At 35.9% G+C, this 27,779-nt stretch overlaps 1 protein-coding gene across 5 annotated transcripts; it reads left to right on the top strand.

Annotated features, from left to right (window-relative positions):
• The first annotated feature begins 2 nt into the window (after window positions 1–2).
• On the top strand, window positions 3–6,179 carry LOC149223553 (uncharacterized). 5 transcript variants are annotated; one of them, XR_016248978.1, is made up of 3 exons: window positions 3–208; window positions 5,228–5,344; window positions 5,503–6,179. XR_016248978.1 is itself a non-coding variant. In XM_089383333.1 (3 exons), the coding sequence occupies exons 1-3, from the start codon at window positions 134–136 to the stop codon at window positions 5,731–5,733; spliced, it is 375 nt and encodes a 124-aa protein (XP_089239459.1). In that variant the 5' UTR covers window positions 3–133; the 3' UTR covers window positions 5,734–6,179. The 5 variants fall into 5 exon arrangements, 4 of the variants coding, with proteins under 4 accessions (XP_089239459.1, XP_089239462.1, XP_089239460.1 ...); XM_089383333.1 differs by having other exon boundaries at window positions 5,276–5,344; XM_089383336.1 differs by having other exon boundaries at window positions 5,276–5,344; window positions 5,486–6,179.
• The last annotated feature ends 21,600 nt before the right edge of the window (window positions 6,180–27,779 follow it).

Here is a 27,779-nt window from a genome sequence, read left to right as displayed (position 1 = left end):
GCTGCTCGACAACTCCAACTTCAGATAAGCTCGCTCTTCAGCATTTACATTTCTCTCTTAATACCCTTTCGATTACTCTCAGGCTTACTTTAATACGTTAAACTGTCTGTAGGTACGCTTTGTTGCGGGGTTTATGCATATACATACTCAGAGGACGTTCCTTGGAGCGAAACTGCGTTCTCACAATGGTTACCGCCTTCGATTACAGGTTGGTTCCTCTTCGGTTGTCTGGCGAGTTCTTGGTGTGAATCTTCGTTTTAGATAGAGGATTGTTAGATTTTTCTTTACATCAATGTGTTAAGGTGGCTCGCCGGCCGAAATGTTACGGCTGTTCAGTGGATATATAGATCTTAGGGTTATTGTAGAACGGAAAGATGGGGGACGGATGCGCCCAATCTAGAGCCGAATACTTATACTGATATTTTGACATTATGGGATTTATGCGTGTAGCTTTATCTGAGGGTTTGAATAACTTCGCAGTAATTTGTGCATTTCAAATATGATTACTCTGTTTCTTCTCTTTTCTGAACGGCTTGCCGTTAGGGTTTTCCCAATATGGGGTTGGCGACCTAAGCATTCATTTAACACATGTACTGTTGGGTAATTTTGTTTAAAAAGGATTGGTTCTTATCTCTGTTTCCATTGTGATAAATCAAGGTTGTCGATCTTTACTGTAATGGGTTATTTTTAGCGTATTGTACAATTCCGATTAGAAATTTGCAAATACTCTGAAGTGGATACTGTTAAATATTGTCTGTTGAATGCGAAATCCACAACTTGACATTCTCGTATGTTTTCTTTTTGATTAATGATGGTTGAAGAAATGCCTATTAATGTTCATGGATTGACCGAATACAGTTATAGGTAAAAATATTTCAGTAGGCTATTAAATCTTCATTGCAATAGATGGTAGTTAGAAGATAATTTGAATTAACTGTGTTTCTACAGAAATTGTTCTTTTGCTTAAGACTTGGAATAACTCATGCATTTCATTTCAGTAGATGGAAATAAATTCCATTACCTTATTTTCTTTTCTTTGATGCAATGATATTTGTAACTAACTGATTGTATTGAGATTGTAAAGGATGACAGTATGCTTAAAATTTATTATTGACAGAGTAATACTATTCATTCATTAGCATGTCAACCTATTCATTTCATAAAATAAAGGAGTGAATGTTTCTCCTACTGATACTTAATAAACACAGAATTGTTACTTATCTGTTTCCCTGCTTTACTTGTAAGCATGCATGTAGTTTTTAACCTGCCTGGAAGGTCTCACCACAGAATCCCCCTCTGAGCTCTTCCAGCCACTCACAGTGGCTAAAACAGCTTGGTACCTTGGGCACCGGACTAGAGCTCCAGTGGCTAAACCAGTTTGGTACCTTGGGCCTCACTAGAGCTCCAGTGGCTAAACCAGCTTGGTACCTTGGGCCTCCGGACTAGAGCTCCTGACAGTGGCTAAACCAGCTTGGTACCTTGGTACCTTGGGCCTCCGGACTATTTCCAGCCTCCAGCCTCAAGTCGGTTGTTATCCAAGGTCTTGTTCTCACTGACTAATTCTTCCAACTCTAGGAAAAAACCATTCACAACAACATCCTACTCCAGCCTCAAGTCGGTTGTTATCCAAGGTCTTGTTCTCACTGACTAATTCTTCCAACTCTGTGAAAAAACCATTCACAACAACATCCTATCTCTAACAGTGTTTTCCAATTCCCCAAGGGTCTGTCATTATCCTTCACAAGTCCTCCCTTTCCCTATTGCAGGGGACATGACCCACTCCTTGGACACATGTCTCCACATCGTAGGAGATGTTGTGGGAGGGTTCCCTGACTAAATTGGACTTACCTCCCTTTGAAACAATCTAGAATTGCGATTTATATGTTCTATTATGATGCCTGGTATTTTTCATTCATAATGTTTGCTGGGTGTTCTTCATGTACAATGATTTTATTCAAGGTCTGATTTCTATTTTCCATGCCCTGTCATATAAACCTGTGTGGAAAGTTATTCTAGGAGTTTGATGTTTTGCAGAGTTTTGGTTGTGGTGGCCAACAGTGAATATTAAAAGCGCAGGACTTTTCAGTTTACAATTTCATTTTCTCATATTTTCAATGGTCTGTCATATATTTTGCATGAACCTGTCTAGGGAGTAATTTTAGTCTGATATTTTTGCTGGCAGTTGGTTGTGGTGGCCAACGGTTGATCTTTAAGAGCTATGAACTCTTCAGTTTACAGAGTTGCTTTCTGAGATTTTCAATTTTCTCAATTTTCACATTCAGTTTCAGATTTTCTAATTTTCACATGATTTTCTTCCTTCTGTATGGATCCCATCGATATAAATTTCAGTTCTGTTCTTTAAATTTTAACATTTTCCTCTCGCACTTGAACTTTAAACATGGGGTGCTGCCTGTCTCTGCGTACTCGGCGAACTTAGTTCAAAGTATATAGTAAAGGGATGTTTTTGGTGTGTTTGTTGATTAATATAAATTAATGCATTGTTTACTTGTTAATACTAGTGAAGCAGGCAGGATCATTATTAGCCTTTGTGGTTTGTGGGCAATTTAGGTCAAAATTTGTGAGTAAAATGCAAGACTAGTTGGGGATTCTCATTTAAAACCTCTAAATGGATAACGTGGTAACCTGGTACTTGCAGGTTTATGGTGCTCGCCCCTTGCAACGATGGTTGAAAAGTAAAGTTCTCACTCTGCTATCTTGGATGCTCATCAGTGGGGAGATTGATGAGAACAGTAAAGTATACATTGATGCAGTGCCTGAGCACCAACTCCCAGAGTTTGCTCCAGATACATCCTCAATAAATTCATCTATCACTCGCAATGCTTGGAGTTGATGATGATTTGGTATCAAACAGTAGTCCAGATTTTAAATCTACTTCTCTGAGCTTCATAATTTTTCTTACTGCTTGCTTCTGTAAAAGCTTCAATATTTTATATGTGGTGTATTACTATGAGCCAATGTCACTACTTAGCTGTGTTCAATTTCAATCACTCTGCATAATGGCTGAAGCTGTGTTTGAAGTTGAGTGGAGTCCATGTAAAGTCCCTTGCCCACTTGATCTACTTGGAGCAAACTTTTAGAGAACAAGAACATGATAATAACAAACCTAGGGGCAAAACCTTTTGCTCTGCAAATTCCAGTTGGGATCCTTAATAAATATAGTTAAAGTCTATAAGCACTTTTTAAGGCATTTCGGCGCCCCTCAGTAACTAATTTAATCATTTGCATACTCTTGAGCTAGCTCACTGAAAATACATATAACGATCATGTTTCAAAAAGTATCTGGATTTGAGCAGTACCTTTCTTAATTGTTAAATTTCCCAGTATCGAAAATGCACTTACCTCTGCCCAGTAGTTGGTACCTTCTGCCAATGCAGCTTTGAAACAGAAACTATGGTTTTCCTTCAGAAAAAACACACGTCCAGCACCACAAATCCCTGGAATTTATGGGAATTTCATGTCTCATGCATGTCAGATTCATATTTGCAATTAAAATAGTAGATGAGGATAGTTCTTGACAGTAGAGGTGTTTTCTTTATAATGAACTATTTCTTTTATTCTGGGCTCTTCACATGCTTGGTGATGCATGTTAGAGTGCCAAGTTTTCTGAGTTGAATTATTTTAGTTTCGTATTGTCTACATATGGCTCTTGGGCCTTTACTCGGATTTTAGAAGTGCTATCATTTTCATTTTGGAGGACAGGTTTGTTCAGTTGACATTCTTTACTGTAGATTACAGTTGCTGGCTTATAATGTGGATAAGTTTAGGTCCTGTAACATCTTTTTCCACAATATGAAAACAGAGTAACATCATTTAACCAGAGCTACTATCCGTAAGAAATAGGGTGAACATCATTAAAGTGGGGTCGTTGATACACTTTTTTTCACATCATTTAAAGTAGAGCTACTATTTGTAACAAATAGTAGGAGAGCAGAGTTACACTATGAGCATTTAAGCATTTATCGCCCTTCATTCACGTTTTTCCTTCACATTATGAAAGGTGAGTAACATCATTAAACCAGAGTTACTATTGGTATGGTCTCTTTAACATGATACTGGTTTTTAATGCTTTCTGTACCTAACTGCATATCTTGTATGTGTTTTGTCTCAGACTGATAAGGTTTTCCAGCTGGAGACGGTTTACAGTTACCGTTACCTATAATGGCTCAACCTTGTCTATCAATGTATTTAATGCTTGGCCCAAACTGCAAATCTTGCTCTAGCTCTTTGCCATTCATTTTTCTTGTTGCCCAACTTCTAATCCTGCTCAATAATTTCTCAAATGCATTATGCCTATCACTGATTTGCATCTATGTTTTCTGAAACCATGTCTGATGTAGTTTAACTATTGTCCAACTGCATATCTTGAGATGAAGCTCTCTCTCATCCATTTTGCGAGCCCGTGCGCATACCCCCCTTAGATATGAGTTTTGCCTAATTTTTCTGCATACCTTCTTCTGCAACTGTTTTCCGTTCTAAGTTTATTCTGCATAACTTGTTCTCCAACTGATTTCCGTTCAGTCAGTGAATAACTTGCTGCAAATCTTGCAATGGAAACATTTTAAATGCAAATAATTTTTTCTATAACTGTTTGTAATGCAATTTATCCGAGATCTATATGCATCCTCTGCCCTGAAATCCCTCTCAATGCATTTTGTCACCATTTCATATGGCTATCTTGCACTGGAACTATTTGCAGGGTATTTTGCGTATGCTCTATATGCATATATTTCAATGAAACTGATCTTATGCAGTTTGTCTGTGCCTCTGGTTCTGCTGTATACTTTTCCCCTATGACGTGTCTCAGAGATTTGCTCTAAGTTTTAATTATGTCTTTACTCCGTATGCTGTGTGGTCAGTTTTTCATCAAAGATTGGCTCATTTTATATTTTTATTTGGTTGGTAAATATTAACTCTTCACCTTTGCTCATCAAGTCCCTTGGGATGGACAATAGGTTTTCAAGTTTGTCACTTTGAGGTGTATTTGGATAGTATTGATATGCCTTGTGTGGAATTTTAGCTGTCTGGTTGCTTTGACCGCTTAACCATGAACTGCTGTCCCTTTATTTTGACCATTTTCTATACCAACCAGAGGCACTGAATTTTTGGTGACAAATGAGTAACTGGATATTGTTTGGCCTGATGGTATGTCTAATTTCAGGTAAGTAAACTTGTTTGCCTTAATGAGTCTACTGCTTTATGTTTGCAGAAGTTGAAATGATGAAAGAAAGATTTTCAAAGTTGTTGCTGGGTGAAGACATGTCAGGTGGTGGTAAAGGAGTATGTACAGCCCTGGCAATATCTAATGCTATTACAAACCTCTCAGGTATAACATTTTTAATTATGTTCTGGAATCACACAGGATTTTATGCAAGTCTTAAGACACAATTTTTTACTTAATCTTAAGACATAAATTTTCACTTAATTTCAAGATACTAACTCCTAACATGGGGATCTCTTGTGGCAGCTACTATTTTTGGACAGCTTTGGAGATTGGAACCTCTGGTGCAGGAGAAATTTCAAACAATGTATATAAATAGAAAGATGCAGAAAATGACAGTCAAATTTTGTACTCAGAATTATGACAAGAAAGCCCCTGCTGGGTTTGTGAGGAAAGAGAGCTTCAACACCAGTTCTGTCTCCCACCGCCAAGATGATCAGTATGCTACTAACATGTTTAGTGAAGAATTTCTGCTATTCTCTTGTAATCTATAGGCCCCCAAAGCTCCTCATAGATGAGAATATTTGCAGGATGTTAATATTGTTGTAAGTTTGTAGTAGTTGTGGAATGACTTACTTTTGTGCTGCTTCTCATCTTCAACAACAAGAGTTTCTGTGGTGAATAAGCAGAATCCATGTCCTGCCTTGTGAAGCAGCTCTCCATTGTGATAGCGTTCTTTGTAATGTCTCTGATAAATCCTTTAGACTTCTATTTCATTCTGTAATATGATGGGATTCACTCTACAAGATTAGGGGATTCACTCTACAGAGTCCATGTCATACCTTCTGAATCAGCTCTCCACTTATGTTAATTTTCTCTGTAATGACCCTAATAAATCCTATATAATGAGATTTCATTTTGTAATATGATGGGATTTCACTCTACAAGATTGGTTTCAGTTTTACTTGTATTGTGGTATATGAAATTTCTCAGTTTTACTTGTAATAGGATGGGATTTCATTCTGTAATATCATGGAATTTCCCTCTGCAATATTTGCTACTAAATTTTACAATTCCAAATTAATAATCCTATCGGCCTCTCTTTGTACCTTTTGGGACAATTACTAGTATAATCTATGTGCATATTAAAGTCTATACGATGAGATTTCTTCGCAAACACTTAATCGTGTTTTCTCTCCACATGATAAAAGTAGCACCATTTTTATTACCAATGGGGTTTCCACTTCATTAATAATATAACATTCCTTTTGGTCACTCTTTCCAGCAAGCTTCGTTATTTCCTTTAGTGGAAAGGATACGTAGCCCATTTACACAATTTATGTTGATATGTATTTAGTTTATGTGGATAATTTAATTTGATCATCATGTTTAAGTAAAAATGGTTCTTTGTTTTCTACATAAGTTGTTATTTATTTAAGTATAATTAAATCCAATACTTTTTAGTTTTTTTAATTAAAATTTGACATTTTTAAGTTTTTTTGGAAAAAATTATTTAAATTTATAACGAAATTTTTATGAAAATATTATTTTTATATTGTTTAACTTACAACTTTGAATGTGCATGTATAATAAGTGTTTTGAAACTTTTCTCATAATTTCAAAATAAGTAGTACCCATATATATGCTATTGCATTTAAATATATAAATTTTTTTCTATATAAAATAATTTTAATAAAAATGTAATTATTGATTAACATCAATTATAAATGTTGTTAAGAGGTTATTATTTAATCAATATTTATTTTATTGTTATAATAACAAAGTGATCTTTTCTTTAGAAAAGAAAATATATACCAATTAGAGGTAGGTCATACATTTTTCTAATAACATAAAAAATAACCTTTTTAGTGCCTTATGAAAGGTCTTTCCAAGTTATTATACTAGAAACTATCACTACTTGAAAATAGAACATGAGAAGATTTGTTTAAATTTATTTCCATTTATATGATAAGACAATAAATGTTCAATATCCTTTTTAAAGTAAACAATTCCTATAAACTACCAAAGTCAAATAGGAGGACATTATCAACAAAAAGCATATGTGTTAGGATGTATCTGAAATTTAGATGAACCCTCCTAATGTCACCTTTCATCTTAGCATCTCATATCAATTTACTCAACCCTTCTGACATTAGAAAAATTGTAAGTTGAGATAGTGGAAAGCATTATCTAGGTCCTCTCATGCAATTGAAGAAAAGAGATAGAGAGCCATTCACTAGAAGAAAAAATGCAGCCATTGAAATGAAATCCATGATCCAAATTTCCATTTGAGGTCTCATTACCATTTGGATTAAATATAGGAGGATAAATACACCATGGAAGTTTTCCTGTGTCTTCAAAAGATCTAACTTAAGTATGGCTAAGGGCACAAACTGCTAATTAATCATATGCATCACTTTCTAAGCCATGGAGACAATATCATGGATTTGACTCTGAAATAACAAACCAAATTGTTCTTAGGATGATATGAATGTTAATCAAACATAGTGCGAACCATTCTTTATTGTCTTTCAATGATGCAATGGTATTTTGTATCATGTAGTGATTGTTTAGATGCAAATGTAATGATAACAATCTTTATAGTTGTTGATTTGACATAAACCTTTCTAGCATATACCTAAAATATGTATATAACATCACTATATGTACCTTTAAATGGGGATGAGTTTGAATACTGTCAATTTGAGCATGGGTTGCATTCAATTAGTCTCCTTCAATATCCTAATAAATCTTAGTAACCTTCACCTTCATAAGGGCCTCTCAAGGCCTTTATGAAGGTTGTCCTTTATTGATGTCTTTATTTATTTTTGTGGAAAAAGGGTTCAACATTCTCATGAAATATGTTAGGCAAGTAGGGAAAGTTAGAGGGAGTCGAGATTACTCCCTTGGATTTTGTCACACATATTCCCTTCATAGATGAAGCCATCCTCTTCACATAAGAAAATCCTCTAGAGTTTCAATTCTTATAAGAGGATATTCAAACCTTATGTAGAGCTACAAGTATGGCGCTCATTCATTCAGAATTGTGCATGTTCTTCAATTGTATATTGAGGTAACTTAGGTGCAGTTAGAAGACTTTGTTTTTCCTTTTCATTCTATAAATTTCAATAATGGCTTTAAGTTTCTCAAATTTTTTCTTAAATCAAATTCATATTATTTTGAAGACTCATTATGGTTACTAAAAAATATAGAGGCTAATTTCATCTTTTAGAGGTACATATGGCTCTCAAGGAGTAGACACCCGGTCCTTCTAAAGTTAGTTCTTAAATTCTTACCCATATATTAGCTCTCGATTACGAAGGTCTGTTTAGTCAATTTAGTGTTATCTAAATTGCTAGTATTTATTGTCAACCCGGGGCTCGTAAGCTGATGAAGTGAGGGTGTACTATATGTACTTAAGTAACCTCTTAGAGTTTTTCTTATCGTTGGGGGGTGTTGTTGTGGTTAATTATGTTCCTAAGATGGAGTGAGAATTTATAAACAAGTGAGTGATGGTGTGTGTGTAGAGTGAATTCTAAATGAGTGGAAGTGTGTGTGGAGTGATCTCTAACTAATTGCTTGAAAGGAAATGCTTGGAAAGAATAAATGAATTGAAATGACTTGAAATAAACTTGAAAGCAAATGACCACTACCAATGGCACTAGACACCGTTCAAGTTGCTGCTAATAAAAGAAAAGAGAATCGCTTTTAAAACCCAAGAATAAAGATTATCTCTCTCTAACTCGATGCTTCAAAGCACATGTACTGTGTAAAGCACGGAAAGAAAGTAGCTTAAGTGGAATTTATAAAAGTGAGAAAAATATGCTTGAAAGACTAATGATAATAATTTGCTATTTCTAATTCTCTACTTCAGCCATATGTACTATGGAAAGCATGATTAGAAAGTAGTGAGGAAATAGTCTAGGAAGCACTTTAAAATCAAAACTTTTACTCTAAAGACTAGTGGTAATGATTTACTCTTTCTAACTCGATGCTTCAAAGCACATGTACTGTGTAAAGCACGGAAAGAAAGTAGCTTAAGAACAGTCCAAAAAGTACCCAAACAAGCTGCAAGTTAGTGATATTTTGATCTTAAAAGATAATAATTTATGATGAAGATCATTCATGTATGTTAACAGCTCTTTGAGAAATAAGATTAAAAACTAACTATAAAGACAAAGGCAGCACTTGAATTGTCAACTTCAAATACCATTAGTTGTAAAGCAAACACAACACATATAAAAATAAATCCCGGGCTAAAAGAAACCTGCAAAGAAATAACACTGATCAGCTGAAAAGAAAGGAAAACAAGTAAATTAAACTATACATGCTTAAGGAAATAAATAAGAAAATAATGAAATGCTGCACATGAAATACTTTACAAAGGCTGAGATGAGTAGGGGCCCTCTGTTCATTCAACCACAAGAAAACTCAGAGATCTGGAAACTTCAAAACGGTGCTATGTCTATTCCTCCATTTGCAAAAAGTTTACAAAACAGAGTGCTGGAATAGCACTAGAAAACAGAGTTCACAAAGCTCTTAAATTGCACACAAGTTCAGAAAATTACAACTAACCCAAAAGTTCCTTGAGCGTACGCAGACGCATCAATTTATAGGAGTTTCTAAGATAGCCTACTCGTACAGCTAGTTAACAGAAAAACAATAAAACAGTATGCGTATTAAAGGTCCTTTGACACATCACGGCTGCGTGGACGAGTTTAGTGGTTCTGTCGACATGGATAATAAATCCTATGTTGGATTACGTCCCCTGCCATCTGTAGAACATGGACAAATCACCATTTAAGGTGACGTGACCAAACAGCTTTCAAACACCGTTTAAACCACCTTGAGTTGACCGTGGCTTAACCAGCTTTGACCATGGGTAAAAATGACGTGGACGGCTGGAACAAAGGGACAGGAACCTCGAGCACGCTGATACCTGAGTGCCCATGTGGCTCGTCTAGCAAACCGACACGTGGATCATAGTGTTTAACAAAAAGGCTGCAGGATCTTCAGATAGCTGCGGGATTCCTGCAAGTAAGTCAAAAACTAAACAAATAGTCATCCATTAGCAAAACTTGCTTGATCATGCTTATTGACACTAAATGTAATGATCTGAGAGGTTTTATGGTGAAAATGAGGCAAAAGTGAAGGAAAGATAAGGAAAAGTTGAGGAAAATGGTAGACAAATAGGTGTAGAATAGAGGTTCTACATACCCCCACTCCGAGGGTATTGCATGTCCTCATGCAATGAAAACACAATTCAGTCCATCTGCTGGGATGCCTCAGCTAGGACATCCAACCTCCTTCTCTTCCTTTGTGTAGAAACATTAACCTTTGGCCTCTTGAACATGCATCTGAATTTCAAGTTAATTAAGGCTCTGTTCAGCCTTCTGCATCTCTTCTTGAGTCTGCTGTGTTTCTTCTGCCACATGCTCATGTGAAGATAGGTATTATCTTGGATTGCCTTGGCAATATCAGCTTGCTGCTTCATTTCTTCATTTCTCTGTTTAATGTGACGGTTTAGCACTTCAAGTTCATAGATTTCTTGTTTAAGTAAATCTTTTTGCTGCTCATGAGGTATGACATTACTTGGGCCAGCAGTGTTTTGCTCCAATGTCTCATAATAGTTGTACACCTCTTGTTGAATTGGGTCAACAATTGGTGACTTCCTTGGACTGTATTCATGCTCAATTTCAGTTTCAAACTCCGGCTGAAATGGACTGTCTTTTCTTGAAGGAGTAGCTGCCTCACGTGATGGACTATCCTCAAGGTCTGCTTGTGTAGCACCCTTCTCAGGTGTGCTGAGATCAACGAAGAGTGTCCTCGTGGCTTTCCTTTTATTCTGCAATCTACTACTCCTTCTTACAGTGGCAGCACTCTGTGTTTCTTTTTGTGCCTTTTCCTTTGGTTTTTGAGTTTTCTCATGGAGTTTAGCTACCCTTTGTGCTAAAGGCTGGTTATCTCTTTCTTCACCACTAGAATGCTCTGGGGTCTGGTCAGTTTCTCAGATTATGGATTTCCCCTTATCTTGTTTTTGTTTCTTTTTGTCCTCTCTTTTCTTTTTGGCAGCTTCCTTGGCAAGTTCAGCGAGGGTTTCTGAGATGACCTCTTGAGCACTGTCTTCAGTGGGTTCAATCTCAGGTTCAGGATGATGGACTTCTATTTCTGCCACAGTTTGTTCTTCTAAGATATCAGTCTCAGAGATACTTTCTTTTCTCTTTCTTCTGCTTTTTCTAGGTATAGAAGACTCTCCAGGCTCTGCAAAATGATTCCTTACAAGGAATTTTTCCCATGTGTCTTGTTTTTCTTTTAACTGTTCTTCTATCAATAACTTTAAAAGACCATGGTGACAGAGGTAAGCTTCTACGTTTAGTGGATTTCGTTGAGCCATGGAACACATTTTCCTAAGGCTTTGGAATAGAAAGTAAGGAAGATTTATATCATGTTCTCCTTGAAATTGCAGCATAATTTTACCATGATAGACATACAACACTCCAAATCTCCCTTCACAGGTGAAAAACTTTTGTACTAATAACAATAGAATTTTCCATTCTTCTTTAACATGGGAAATTGGAATTCCTTTGGTGAAAACACTTGTGTCCATACCTGGGTTTTTAAAAATCCGCTTCCATTGTTGATCCTGGACTGCCCGGTTTTTGAACCAACGTTCACCGGTTTGTGGAAGAGAGGTAGCCCTTGCTATGCTTCCTTCGCTGACTGTAACTGTTAAATCACCCACAATTGCCTGACTGTCTTTATCCTTAAATGATCTTGCAAAGGCTTTGGTTACTTCCTTATGGTAGCCCTTAAACTTTCTGATACATTGTAACCAATTGGCTTTTTGTAGTGCCTCCTCAACCTGAGGATATGCCTCCAAGAATTTCGAACCTTCGGGTTCAGCCCTCAAAAGCTTTCCCATCGACTCTTCAGCTCTTGTTTAAACACAAATTTGATGGTGACCTTACACAGTAACTCCGTAACTTCACACAGTAACTCCTCGGTTCCTGTTCAGACTTCGTGGAACAGAGGGTATACGGTGCATCAACAGCCTCAGACACCGGGAATTCACGGCTTGAATTTAGAGTTAAGCGGTGGAATTAGCGTGGACACAGTGAAAACGGTGACTAACAGTCGTAATACGACTGTATCACAGGTTTACGGACTATACGGCAGAGGGAAAACAGAGGATGGTTTATGGAGGTAATCGTAGTGAGTGAAAACGAAATAAGGGAGATGATGGCGAGGAATAGGGTGTTATGAGCATAGAGGGTTTTGAAATGATGAACGGAACGGCTACATTCTTTAATCTCGGCTGTGGAGTGACACATGGCTGTGGAACGAGAACTGAGAGACGTAATGCGGTAGGTTACGTCATTAGGGTACAAGACCTTAATGACCGAAACAGCCATATGTAATTTCAAAAATCGTGGTTATTATGAGCTGGTAGACGTGGAGGATTCGGAGATTTGTGGTCGCATGGGAAAAAGGAAATGGGTAATCATTACGTTTAGTGGCCAACAAGACATAACCCAGAAAATTCCGCATAATGAAATAACCATAGGTTTAGAGTTTTGAACATACCTCGGATCACTTTTGATTTGATTTGGCTTCTGATGATTTGCTACTAACCTTTTGTTAACTTTATTGCTAGCACATGACCTTTTCTCCTTGTCTTTGATGATTTTGAACTGTAAATATTTTCTTCAGACAAACTGTGTTTCTTGTGCAGGTACAGAAGGCTGCAGGAAAGCTAATCGGCTGCAGGATTGTCAAATGGCTGCAGAAACTGTAATGAAGTCTTCTAGCTGCATAAAATACTTTAGTTGCCTAAAAAAAAACTTTATTAATGAAGTGAAATGGAATGAAGGAATGAATGAGTGAGTGGAAAGCAGTGAGGTGAAGTGAAGATGGTAAGATGGAAGAAAATGGTGAGATGAAATAAATGAAATGGAAATGAAAGAGAGAGAGATTTTTTTTTTTTTGGAAAACATTAGGTGTCAGGTGACCCTGATTTTCACCTTATGTTTTCTGCATGAGACTGCCAATCAGAGATTGGTTTTCAGGCTCATACATTTATTCATTTTTCCCTTTTTTTTTTTTTTTTTTTTTTTTTTTTTTTTATTGAAATTGAAAGAAACAGAGATTAGGCTGATGGAGGAGAAGAATTCTTCTCCACCAGCCTCATTTCAGAATCGCCTTGGAATAACTTAACAAACTCCTCTTTTGAGAGTGGCTTGTGGTAGACTTTTAACCGGTGGCCATTCACAATAAAGGGAGTTTGAAGTTCATCAATAGTCTTCACTCTAACTGCTCCATTATTAAAGACTTCATCAATCTCATATGGCCCAAGCCAATGAGTTTGAAATTTTCCTTTGAAGTCCTTAAATTTTGAATCAAACAAGAGTGTCCAATCACCCTTTTGAAACTTCTTCTCTTTGATATGTCGATCATGCCATTTGCTTCTTTGGTGCTGAACTAGATCGGTTCTTAGAATTGCATCTTGTCTCATTTCATCTAGTTCATTTAATTGGTCCATTCTGTGCTTCTGGGCTTCTGATAAGCTCATCCCCAATTGAACTGCTGTCTTGAAGGTCTTGATTTGGAACTCAATGGGGAACAGGACTTCCTTCCCATAAACAAGTTCATAGGGAGAATGTCCTGTAGTGTTCCTCCATGTAGTTCTATAGGCCCATAAGGCTTCAGGAAGCCTTTCTGCCCAATCTCTTCTATGAAGATGAACAGTCTTTGTGATGATGCTTTCAAGAACTTTATTTGTAGATTCTACTTGACCATTCGCTTGCGGATGGTATGGAGTAGATGTTCTATGCTTAATCTTATATTCCTCCATCAGCTTTTCCACCATCCTTGATGTAAACTGGCTTCCCTGATCTGTTACAATTTCTCTTGGGACACCAAAACGAGTGAAAATATCCTTGAAAAGAAATTGAACAACTGAATTTTCAGTAGCAGAAGTTAATGCTATAGCTTCTACCCACTTGGTAACATAATCAGTACAAACCAGTATATATCTATTTTGCTTGGATGGCGGATTAATTGGTCCAACAAAATCTAGAGCCCATTTCTCGAAAGGTTCGATGCATACCTGTGGCTGTAGTGGCATTTCATTTGAAAGAGTTGGTCTCCCAGTTCTTTGACAACTGTCACACCTTTTAACATATTGCTTTGCATCCTTAAAGAGAGAAGGCCAATAATATCCTGATGAAAGGATTTTATAGGCAGTCCTCTTATCAGAAAAATGTCCGCCACAAGGTTCGTCATGACATGCCTTAAGGATGTCAGGCATCTCATCCTCTCGTACACATCTTCTGATCATCAAATCTGGCCCTGTTCTGAAAAATTCATTAGAAATCCAAGAATAAAGTGAACTATCCTGAATGATTTTCCTTTTCTCATTAGGAAATAAATGTAAAGGTAATTTTCCAGTAACTAAATAATTAGCAATATCAGCATACCAAGGGGTTTTGGTAGTTACTGCAAACAAATACTCATCTGGAAATTTATCCTCTACCGGAGAGTCCTCATTAGTGTTTTGGATTCTAGACAAGAAGTCAGCTACTGTGTTCTGTTTACCTGGTCGATCTAACACAGTTATGTTGAATTCTTGTAAAAGCAAAAGCCATCTTGTAACTCTACCATTAGTGACTGGTTTGTTCATGAGGTATCTAATGGCAGAGTGATCAGTGTGGACAAAGGTTTCATAGCCGGTTATATAGTGTCTAAACTTGTTTATAGCATGAACAACGGCTAGAAACTCCTTTTCAGTAACAGTATAATTTAACTCAGTAGGAGTCAAATTCTTACTCGTGTAATAAATGGCATAAGGGATCAAATCCTTTTGTCCCAAAACAGCTCCTAAAGCTGTATCTGAAGCATCAGTAGAAATGTGGAAAGGGAGTTTCCAATTTGGACCCCTTAAAATGGGTGCTTCAGATATTCTAGTCTTTAAAGCTTCAAAGGCAGATTGACATTCAGGATCCCACTTAAATTCACAATCTTTAGTGAGTAATTTGAAAAGAGGGGATGCTATCTTAGTGAAGTTTTCAATAAATCTTCTGTAATAACCAGTAAACCCAAGAAAACTTCTAACATCTCTTTGGCAATTTGGAACAGGTAACTTAGAGATGACTTCTACTTTAGATCTATCAACTTTGATTCCATCTCCTGAAATATGATGTCCTAAAACAATCCCTTCAGTAAACATCATAAAACACTTTTCATGACTTAAAGAAAGATTTGTTTCCTTACATCTTACCAGTACTTTTTCCAAATTTTCCAAAGCTTCTTCAAATGTATTACCATAGACTGTGAAATCGTCCATGTATACCTCTACACAATCATGAATCAGATCTGAGAAGATTCCTAGTACAGCCCTTTGAAATGTAGCAGGTGCATTGCACAAACCAAAAGGGAGTACTCGATAGGCAAAAGTCCCCCAAGGACAAGTAAAGGTGGTTTTGTCTTGATCTTCAGGTGCTACCTGAATCTGATTGTAACCACTAAAACCATCCAAGAATGAGAAATACTTTTTACCTGCTAAAGTGTCTAATACCTGATCAATAAAAGGTAGAGGAAAATGATCCTTTAAGGTTGCCTTGTTCAATTCTCGATAGTCAATGCAAACTCTCCATTTACCATTCTTTTTGGGCACTATAACCAAGGGAGAAACCCATTGGCTATCTGAAATGGGGTAAATGAAGTTTACCTTGAGCAATTTCTGAAGTTCTTCTTTCACAATTTCCCTAAGATTTGGATTCATCCGTCTTTGTGGCTGCCTAATAGGTCTGCTATTTTCTTCAATGTAAATATGATGAATACAAGTCTTAGGGTCGATTCCTTTCATGTCAGTATATTCCCATGCAAAGGCAGTGGAATGTTTTTGCAACAGTTTAGTTAATTCTTCTTGTTGTAGTCTTTCCAAGTTCTTGTTGATATTTAATGTTTTTCCTGGAAAGACTTCAACTGTAGAACTACCAAACTCTTCCATTGAGAAGAGAGACATCTGTCTAGAGGAAAGATATTCAATATCTGCATCTAACTGGAATTGTGAAGAGTCATATTCTAAAGATGCCTCAAAATTTTCTAATGTATTTAGAATTTGACTGTCCTCACTGATTTCAGAGATGGTTAGAACAGGTTGAAGAGTATCCTCATCATCAATCCACTCATCTTCTCCTATTTCTGTTATTGCCTTTGCGGGAGGATACAAGTTGAATTTCTTGGTAGAATTACCATCTGATATATACATGTCTCCCGACCTACAACTTATGAAAGCATCAGCTGTGGCCAGCCAAGGTCTTCCTAGAATAAGAGGATGTCCTCCTAGATTGTTCTTGGGAGTTAAAATCATAAAATCAACTGGATATTCCCAAGAGTCTAGTGAGACTGGAATGTCTTCCAATACACCATCAGGTTTAATGATTGATCTGTCTGCAAGTTGCAGCAAAGTAGGTGTAAAGAGAAGGTTAGGAAGTTTTAACTGATCCATGGTCTGTCTACTCATAATGTTGATAGCGGCTCCTAAGTCAATCAAGGTATTTGGGATTTCAACCCCATTAATGTGAGTTTTAACAATAGGGCTACCGGGATCTACATATTTTTGCATGGTAATTTTACCCATCATAATGTCTGCAATTTTTCCAACTAGATGTATCCTTTTTGTGTCTCTGGTTCTTTTTATTGTTTTTTTCAAACTCATCTCCTTTATTGTCTTTGCTAGAATGGGAATCTCCTTAATGGCTGTTAACAAGGGAATCTTGATACAGACATTTTTCAATTCATCTAGAAAGCTATAGTCAGGCAACCAAATCTGCTTCTCCACTCCTTTATCAATTTGCAATCTTTCAGGAAAAGGAGGAATAGCTGAAGATGTGGGTTGCTCTACTAAGGGAGTTGATTCTTTTTCTTTTTCTTTAATGCTTGGGTTTTGAAGGGATACTTCAGAACCCTTATTGGCTTTGAGAGATTCTTCCTCAGAAATGCTTGGTTGTTGAGCACTTGTAGAAGGTTGGTCTAGGATTCTACCTGATCTGAGTTGGACCTCATTGAGAGGGACAACCATATAGGTAGGGAATGGTTGACCTTCCATAAGTGGTTGACCTTCCATCACATAAGCATTTTGAGGATTTCTATTATTGGGGTTTGGTTGAGGTTGAGAGGGAAGTTGATTTGGCCTCTGCTGAGATTGTAACAAGAGTTGAGAATTTTGATTTTGTGGAGGAGGTTGTTGTTGTTGAGGGAATGGTAATGACAATTGTTGACCTTGATTTGGAAGTTGGGGAGCTTGCTGATTCTGAAAGGATTGAGGATATTGATAGAATTGGGCAAATCTCCCATAAGGATTTTGCATTTGCATGCTTTGCAACCATGCTTGGAAAGGATTTTGTGGTTGTGACCAAGGATTCCAATTTGGTGGGGGTTGGAAATTCATAGAGTTATTAAACCCTTGATTTTGCTGCCCCTGCCAAGGTTTTCTTGCAACAAAACAAAGGGATTCAAGCGTACTTGGATCTTCTTGAAAGACTGCTTTGAGGCCAGGGATTGAAGGACATTCCTTGGTCTCATGGGTTTCTGAGCAAATTACACAGGTTTCCACAACTTGTGCTTCCAAGGGACATTCCCTTAAAGCATGCTTCTTTCTACACTTCGGGCAAAAGATAGTCATAGCCTCGGCTTCTGCTTTTTGTTTATTTTGAATCTTAAGGGTATCAATTTGTTCACTGAGACTCCCTAAGATGTCAGTTTTAAATTCATCTAGCATATTACCGATTTCAGCCCTACTCACTGATCCTGTTGCAGATTTATTTGCCCTAAGGAGAGAAGGATCTCTAGGCCCTTTTTGAGTTTTTGATTTGCCCCTTGAGAGATGGATACAAAGTTCTGCTATATCATTGAGAGAAAGTTGAGAAATATCCCCTTTCCCATCATGTTTAAGATATCTATCCATTCATCCCTAATGGCTTTTAATAAGAGGGCTTTTAAGGTCTCTTCATCCAAGGTACTCATTTTTGCTCTTTTTAAATTATATTGAAATCTCTCAAGTAAATCTTCTAAGCTCTCATCTTCTTTTTGCACCATTTTAAAAACCTCACCCTTATGATCAGTAGGCATACAATAGTCCAAATACCTATCCAAAAAGGTTTGTTTCATTTCATCCCAGGTCCTAATGGATTAAGTAACTAACCCCATGAACCATTTCAAAGCTTGATCTTTTAATGTTGATGGGAACAGTTTGAGTTTCTGAGTATCATCCAGATAGTCATAAGTTCGACACACAACTTCAAATTCAAACAAGAATGTTTCAGGGTCCTCAGTTCTTAATCCATGAAAATTTGGGAGGACGGATGGTGATATGTTTTTCATGGTGGCTCGGGAGTCCTCATCAACAATGGGAAACCCAAATGAATTATCCCCATCTCTATTTCCTCCAATGGGACCTCTACCTCCTCCATTGTTATTATTATTTCCTCCTCCTCCTCTACCTCTACCTCTACCGCCTCCTTCTTCCTCTGCCATGATGATTCTCCTAGGGATTTCAAAATCTTCTGGTTCTTCTACAAAGGGTGAATGAGAAGAGATCTCTCCTTCCTCTTCAGGTGAGTCTATTTCCTCAATTACAATTGGTTTTCTGGTAGGAGAAAGAGAAGAGTCTCTTCCTAGTTCAAACTCAATAGAAGGTGTAGGAGAGTCAACTCTTGGCTCTTGAATTTCAGGACTAGGAGTTTCGGTTGGAGATAAGGGAGGTGTCTCTTGTCTATCTCTTGAAGCAGATGGACTTGTAAAAATTGAACTTCGAGCTCTAGCTAAAAACCTTCCTCTAGAATCTCTAGCTCTATGCATGTCATTTTTTTATTTTATCTTCAAGTCAAGTTAAATAGTTCTTTTTCTGATCTTCCAGTTCACTCCAGGTGCAAGAAGAGAGCATACTCAAGAAACTATTAAATCAATAACTTTCTCCTTTCTGATCCTCCAGATCACTTCAAAGTGCAAGAGGAGAGCATACTTAGATAGGTTATTAACTTCTTTCCTTGAAACTTTATATTTTTTTTTTCTAAGAATATGGCTACTTAATTTCACTTCCCCGGCAACGGCGCCAAAATGTTTAGTCAATTTAGTGTTATCTAAATTGCTAGTATTTATTGTCAACCCGGGGCTCGTAAGCTGATGAAGTGAGGGTGTACTATATGTACTTAAGTAACCTCTTAGAGTTTTTCTTATCGTTGGGGGGTGTTGTTGTGGTTAATTATGTTCCTAAGATGGAGTGAGAATTTATAAACAAGTGAGTGATGGTGTGTGTGTAGAGTGAATTCTAAATGAGTGGAAGTGTGTGTGGAGTGATCTCTAACTAATTGCTTGAAAGGAAATGCTTGGAAAGAATAAATGAATTGAAATGACTTGAAATAAACTTGAAAGCAAATGACCACTACCAATGGCACTAGACACCGTTCAAGTTGCTGCTAATAAAAGAAAAGAGAATCACTTTTAAAACCCAAGAATAAAGATTATCTCTCTCTAACTCGATGCTTCAAAGCACATGTACTGTGTAAAGCACGGAAAGAAAGTAGCTTAAGTGGAATTTATAAAAGTGAGAAAAATATGCTTGAAAGACTAATGATAATAATTTGCTATTTCTAATTCTCTACTTCAGCCATATGTACTATGGAAAGCATGATTAGAAAGTAGTGAGGAAATAGTCTAGGAAGCACTTTAAAATCAAAACTTTTACTCTAAAGACTAGTGGTAATGATTTACTCTTTCTAACTCGATGCTTCAAAGCACATGTACTGTGTAAAGCACGGAAAGAAAGTAGCTTAAGAACAGTCCAAAAAGTACCCAAACAAGCTGCAAGTTAGTGATATTTTGATCTTAAAAGATAATAATTTATGATGAAGATCATTCATGTATGTTAACAGCTCTTTGAGAAATAAGATTAAAAACTAACTATAAAGACAAAGGCAGCACTTGAATTGTCAACTTCAAATACCATTAGCTGTAAAGCAAACACAACACATATAAAAATAAATCCCGGGCTAAAAGAAACCTGCAAAGAAATAACACTGATCAGCTGAAAAGAAAGGAAAACAAGTAAATGAAACTATACATGCTTAAGGAAATAAATAAGAAAATAATGAAATGCTGCACATGAAATACTTTACAAAGGCTGAGATGAGCAGGGGCCCTCTGTTCATTCAGCCACAAGAAAACTCAGAGATCTGGAAACTTCAAAACGGTGCTATGTCTATTCCTCCATTTGCAAAAAGTATACAAAACAGAGTGCTGGAATAGCACTAGAAAACAGAGTTCACAAAGCTCTTAAATTCCACACAAGTTCAGAAAATTACAACTAATCCAAAAGTTCCTTGAGCGTACGCAGACGCATCAATTTATAGGAGTTTCTAAGATAGCCTACTCGTACAGCTAGTTAACAGAAAAACAATAAAACAGTATGCGTATTAAAGGTCCTTTGACACATCACGGCTGCGTGGACGAGTTTAGTGGTTCTGTCGACATGGATAATAAATCCTATGTTGGATTACGTCCCCTACCATCTGTAGAACATGGACAAATCACCATTTAAGGTGACGTGACCAAACAGCTTTCAAACACAGTTTAAACCACCTTGAGTTGACCGTGGCTTAACCAGCTTTGACCATGGGTAAAAATGATGTGGATGGCTGGAACAAAGGGACAGGAACCTCGAGCACGCTGATACCTGAGTGCCCATGTGGCTCGTCTAGCAAACCGACACGTGGATCATAGTGTTTAACAAAAAGGCTGTAGGATCTTCAGATAGCTGCGGGATCATCAGATAGCTGCGGGATTCCTGCAAGTAAGTCAAAAACTAAACAAATAGTCATCCATTAGCAAAACTTGCTTGATCATGCTTATTGACACTGAATGTAATGATCTGAGAGGTTTTATGGTGAAAATGAGGCAAAAGTGAAGGAAAGATAAGGAAAAGTTGAGGAAAATGGTAAACAAATAGGTGTAGAATAGAGGTTCTACAAGGTCCCGAAAGGACTTTTAGCTAAATTAGGAAAAATCATTTTCACTTTCTCTATTCAAGGAAAAATTCCTGAGAAGGAATCTCCCTAATGAAATGTTTGACCCTATCCACTACCAAAGCACTGGATAGGTCAGGGAGCTAAGAACATCTATTGTTTTTGTAAATATTTCATAATTAGGAGTATCTAGATGATTATCTAAAATGAATATTTGTGGGTTTAAGTAATGAAATCAAAGTATCTTGTTAGGATATTAATGGAAGTTTGGATCCAATGGGTATATAAATAAGAAAAGGATACTCCTATAGCCTAGAAATCATTATTCAAACTGTTTCCCCATGTTGAAATATGGTTATCTTGGAACATTGTGAATGGAAAGAAAATTCAAATTGGAAAGGACCCTTGGATCAATGTAGATGAATCCTTTAAGCTCTTGAATTCCCACATTGAAGCTCTTCACAGCCAAGGAAATTATTTTGTCCATGATGTTCATTATTAGAACTAAAATGGCATTTGTAGACAAAGATGGAATATGGTAGATGATTTTATTCTAGAACATCCCCTTCTAGAGAAATGGATAATTTCATAAATAAGGTCTCCATAAGATTTACTAATGTGCTGGAAGATGATGGCATGTTGTGCTATTCTTATAGTTTAGTTTTGCTAGTTGATTATGTCATTGCAAATTATAATGTCTTGAGAACTATATAGCTTGACTAAGTTGGAACCAAATAAGTTCTCGATTAGGCATTCAAAGTTCCTATTGTATTTATTAGCTAAATCAAGGTCTTGATCTGGCCAAAGAGGATTCAGGTTGGAATCATTGATAATAAGAATAGCTTGGTTAGTTTTAGTTCTATTATTAAAGTCTCCTAATAAGAGGATATTACATTCATTCATTAGACTATGAATATCATGTTCTAGGGTATTATAAGGGAAATTCTTATCTATATTAATTTTCTTTTAAAATCTATATTTGATATATGAAAAATATTAAATTGAAATATAAATCCTCTTAGAATTAATGTGATATATTTTGATCCAAAAGTATTGAGAGGGTATGTGTTTGGAAGTTGAATGTGAGGAGAAACATATTCTTTTATTTTTTATTTTTTTACTTATAATGAAAGCATGAGAAACCTTAGAGTACTTCCCCACATTTCATGGATGGTAAATTGGGTAATTGTTGGCCCTGATTACGGGTCCTCGCCTTAAGAGAATTGTAGAGAGTCAAACCAATGATTAGCAACAATATTATGAAGTTCATGTCTAGCCCTAGACCACTTGAGCTAACCCTTGCAGTTAGAAACATATTTTTTTATAATAACATATTCCAGGAATTTCTTTACGAGATGATTTCCTTTTGTAAAAGAAAAATTGAATCCATCCATCTAAGGACAAGGAAAATGTTAGGGGCTAAATTTTGTAGATGGGTTAATTTTTCATTATTTTTGCCAAAAGAAGATTCACTAATTTCCATTTTTTCTGAAAATTATTCACCTAAATTTTATAGGATAAAATTAAGATTTACCTTAGAAAGTTCCAATACTTTATAGATATCATAAAACGCTTTAGAAATTTGAGTACTTTTATAAACTATCACAAAAAATTATCCACAATTTGCATATTGGGAGTACTAATATTTGCCAATATTTCTACACATTAAAATAAAATTCCATTCCTAAAATTTTCAAACTTGGTGGCGTGCCTTAAATTCATCATGTTTCAAAATTTAAAATAAAAGATAATGTCAAATTCACTCATAATCCAACTTAACATAGGTCCTTTATGTCATGGAAAGCCACAACCATATCAAAGAAGTATTAGAGTGTTCTAAATACCTATTTATTACTCTCATTTTGGTCTCTATCCCTAATAATACTTTTCCTATCTCTAATGATTGTCCATTTTCTTTATCCTTTTAGCTTCTTTTACCTTTTGAGCTTCATTCCTTAAATCAACTTGTTTTGTTGGAATGTAGTCCTCATTTATAAATATTCTTGTCCCTTTTAAATTTGGAAATATATTGAGTATGTCAAATTTTGTTGAATACCACCTTTTCTATCCCAAAAACAAAAATAAAAATCAACGCGAATTAATATTATAATCTATTTCCTTATTAAAGTCTTTCAATCCAGTCCATACGATTAGATTTCTTCGCAAATACTTAATCTTGTTTTCTCTCCTCCTGATAAACGTAGCACCAATTTTATTACCAATGGTGTCTTTCCACTTTTAAAGTAACATAATTTTTACTACCAATGGAGTTTCCACTTCTCTAATAACATAACATTCCTTTTGGTCCCTCTTTCAAGTAAGCTTCGTTATTTCCATTATTTCCTTTAGTGTAAAGGATACGTAGCCCATTTTCACAGTTTATGTTGATATATATTTAGTTTATGTGGATAATTTAAGTTGATCATCATGTTTAAGTAATAATGGTTCTTCGTTTTCTACATAAATTGTTATTTACTCAGTATAATTATATCGAATACTTTTTGGGTTTGGCTTTTAATTATTATTTGATATTTTTAAGGTTTTCAGAAAATTTTATTTAAATTTGATAATGAAATTATTAGAAAATTACAATTTTTATATAGTTTAATTTACAATTTTGAATATTTATAAGTATAATAACTTTTTTGAAAATTTTCTCTAAATTTTAAAATAAGTAATTTTAATTTCAACAATTGATATTTGTGATTTCAACCATTTTTCAAAAATTTAGTTAAATTAAAGTTAAAATTAGTAAAATAATATATTTAATAAAGATAAATTTGATATTGAAATTATTAGGAAATTACAATTTTTATATTGTTTAATTTACAATTTTGAATATTTATAAGTAAATAAGTTTTTTAAATAAACTCTCTTAATTTTAAAATAAGTAATCTTAATTTCAACCATTGATATTTGTGATTTCAATAATTTTTCAAAATTTTAATTAAATTAAAGTTAAAATTAGTAAAATAATATATTTAATAAAGATTAAAAAAATAAAATGTATATGCTATTCCATTTAAACATATATAAATTTCTCCCTATAAAAAATAAATTTAATAAAAATGTAATTATTGATTAACATCAACCATAAATGTTGTTAAGATGTCACTATTTAACCAATATTTATTCCACTGTTATAATAACAAAGTGATATTTTCCCTAGAAAATAAAATATATACCAATTAGTGGTAGGTCATACTTTTTTCTAATACCGTAGAAAAGAACCCTTCTAGTGCCTTATGAAAAGTCTTTCCAGGTTATTATCCTTGAAACTATCACTACTTGGAAATAGAACATGAGAAGATGTATTTAAATTTATTTCCATTCATATGACACCACAATAAATGTTCAATATTCTCTTTAAAGTAGAAAATTCTTATAAAGTGTTAGAATCAAATAGGAGGACATTATCAACAAACAACATATGTGTTAGGATCTATCTAAAATTTAGATGAATCCTCATAATGTCACGTTTCAACCTAGCATCTCATATCAACTTACTCAACCCTTCTGCCACAAGAAAAATTATAAGTTGACATATTGGAAAACCTTATCTAGGTCCTCTCATGGTATCAAAGAAAAGAGATAGAGAGTCATTCACTAGAAGAACAAATACATCTATTGAAATGAAATCCATGATCCAATTTAAAATTTGAGGTCTCATTACCCTTTGGATTAAATCTAGGAGGATAAATACCCTGTGAAAGATTTTGTATGTCTTCAAAAGGTCCAACTTGAGTATGGATAATGGCACAAAGCCCTAATGAATCATATGCATCACTTTCCAAGCCAAGGAGACAATATCATGGATTTGACTCTGAAAGAAGAAACCAATTTTTTCTTAGGATGCTATGAATGTTAATCAAACATTGTGGGAACCATTCTTTATTGTCTTTCAATTTTGATGCAATGATATTTGTGTATCATTTAGTGATTGTTTAGATGCAAACGTAACGATAACAATCTTTATAGTTGTTGATTTGACATAAACCTTTATAGCATATACCTAAAATATGTATACAACATCGCTATATGTACCTTTAAATGGGGATGAGTTTGAATATTGTCAATTTAATCATGGGTTGCATTCAATTAGTCTCCTTCAATATTCTAATAAATCTGAGTATCCTTCACCTTCATCAGGGCCTCTCAAGGACTCTATGAGGGTTGTCCTTTATTGATGTCTTTATTTCTTTTTGTGGAAAAAGGTTACAACATTCTCATGAAATATGTTAGGCAAGTAGGGAAAGATAGAGGGAGTCGAGATTACTCCCTTGGATTTCATCACACATATTCCCTTCATAGATGATGTCCTCCTCTTCACACAAGAAACTCCTCCAGAGTTTTAATTCTTATTAGAGGATATTGAACCCTTATTTAGAGCTTCAAGTATATAGCTCATTCAATCAAAATTGTGCATGTTCTTCAATTGTATATTGATGTAACTTAGTTATAGTTAGAAGACTTTGTTTTTCCTTTTCATTCTCTAAATTTAAATAATGGATTTAAGTTTCTCAAATTTTTTCTTAAATCAATTTCATATTATTTTGAAGACTGTTTATGGCTACTCAAAAATATAGAGGCTAAGTTCATCTTGAAGAGGTACATATGGTGGTTGAAGGGAAAGTACCCCTAGAGTCCTTTGGGCTGAGACTCTACCAGACTGAAAATTTCTTATACAAAGAAACACACACACACAGCCATCTTTTTTACTTTTAAGCAAATTCTAATGTTTAGGGTACATACCTAAGGTCCTACGTCTGAGAAGACCGTTAGGGTGCAAACCCTTCTTGGAGTTCCCTTCTTCTTTCTCTGACCTGCAAGACAAACAAATCAAAGAACACAACAGTACATGTATAGAAGTTTATGTATAAATCATCTTTATGCTATAAAGTTAGTTATAAATAATCTTTAAGTAACTACTTTCATAAGAATTCAACACAAGAATCTCATAAGCATAAAGAAAGATTATTCGGGAACAAAGACGTGTTTCTTTATATATAAAGGCAAATAAAGTACATATATCGGAAAGATATCACCTGAACACCTTCAGCAGGCTCCAAGCAAGCTTCCTCCCGGATTCGTTCCAGCCTCCAGCCTCCAGCAAGAGCTCCTTCCAAGTCCTACTCAATGATGATGTCAAGGATGAATGATCACCAATACACATGGAAACAAGGGTTTCCTATGCAAAATGGGGGAAGTGCAGGATGCACCAAGGACTTCAGACCTGGTCTAAGGGAAAAATCTCAGCATAATAATCTTGCTCTCCTTTCTCTCTCCCCTTGGCCTTCCCTTTGATGTCTTTTTATACCCTCTCCAAAGTAGTTTTTTAGTTAGGAGTTGGTTGGGAACAGTTGGGCCACGGGCACTAACAGGTGATCCAGCAGGTAAACCCGCGATCACCGCCCGAAAAAGAGGAAATTATATTTTTTTAAGTGTTTTAATAGATACACGCGGGTTGGGTATGACAGACCCGCGTGTACACGCGTTTAACACAGGGCAAAGTCGCGTACAGGGAATAAAACACTGTTTTTTAAATTTTTGGACCAGGTCTGGAAGGAGGGGTTGCCCTAGGCCATAAGTGCAGCATCACAAACCATAAGAGTGAGATTTGGAGCTATAACAGATGCCCCCTAATGTATGAGGTCAGAAGGGGAACATGATGGCCGAAATACATTAAGTAAGTACAAGGAAAGGAACTCTGCCGAAAAACCGAGGAGGACTTCACCAGAATTCAGCCTGCCAAGCCACCGAAAGGAGATCAGAAAGAAACACTGTCTGAGGCGGGCATACCCATGCTCAGGAAAAGTAAAGCATGTCCGCATATCAAGTACAAGCGGATCCACTAAGTATACAAGTATAAATGACTGTAAAAATACATAATGGATCATCTGATCATAATGAGTAAGTACATGTCTGAATATCACATATAAAACTGTCAATGATGCTGAAAGATGCAACGGATCACTGAAATCAAAGACTGATCCCATAAGGTACCAACTGAACATGATGGAATAGGATGGTACTACACTGCAAACTCAGGTGCCAGCATATAGAATGTCGCCATGACTGACTGCAACATATAAGGTGGAATGGTATCAACTAGCAGCAACAGGAGCAACTGTCAAGTGAACCAATGAATGCTGATACAACCTGAGGTCTTCACCGACCGCCGTGGTACATTTCTACACCATGGGAATAAATGATCTGAAGTCGACCATGTGAGAAATCGTTTGATTACCGGTCATTGATGTATACCGTTAACAAACGCGAGACTACCCACCGATAATGATAATGAGCGTCAAGGTACCCAGTACAATCTAACAAGTGTGAATAGATGAGTTGAAGTCGAACACCTGTAAGAATCTATCAATCAGGAGACAATGATGGTTTCCCACTGTCGATAGCGAGGAATCTGCCACTAATGACTGCAAACCCCAAGGTACTGCCAAATGGACTCTAGATCTTTGCCCCAGAGCAATGAGTCGGAGTCGATAGGGAAAGATCCGCTAGAAGGAAGGCATTAAGGCATCCTCCATCAATCTAGCGCGAGTGTAACCCGTAGGCCAATA

The sequence above is a fragment of the Pinus tabuliformis genome, chromosome Q (assembly GCF_031772625.1).
Source record: "Pinus tabuliformis cultivar Carrire ecotype Pingquan chromosome Q, CPIR1, whole genome shotgun sequence".
Lineage (NCBI taxonomy): Eukaryota > Viridiplantae > Streptophyta > Pinopsida > Pinales > Pinaceae > Pinus > Pinus tabuliformis.
Note: the sequence above shows the minus strand (reverse complement) of the source record. Positions and strands in the feature narration are given on the sequence as shown.

Coding starts and splice junctions, on each gene's coding strand:
- LOC149223553 (XM_089383333.1), top strand. CDS start 134: ATGCATATACATACTCAGAGGACGTTCCTTGGAGCGAAACTGCGTTCT. Junction 209..5,275: donor GTTACCGCCTTCGATTACAG/GTTGGTTCCTCT, acceptor TGCTGGGTGAAG/ACATGTCAGGTGGTGGTAAA. Junction 5,345..5,502: donor TGCTATTACAAACCTCTCAG/GTATAACATTTT, acceptor ATTTTTGGACAG/CTTTGGAGATTGGAACCTCT.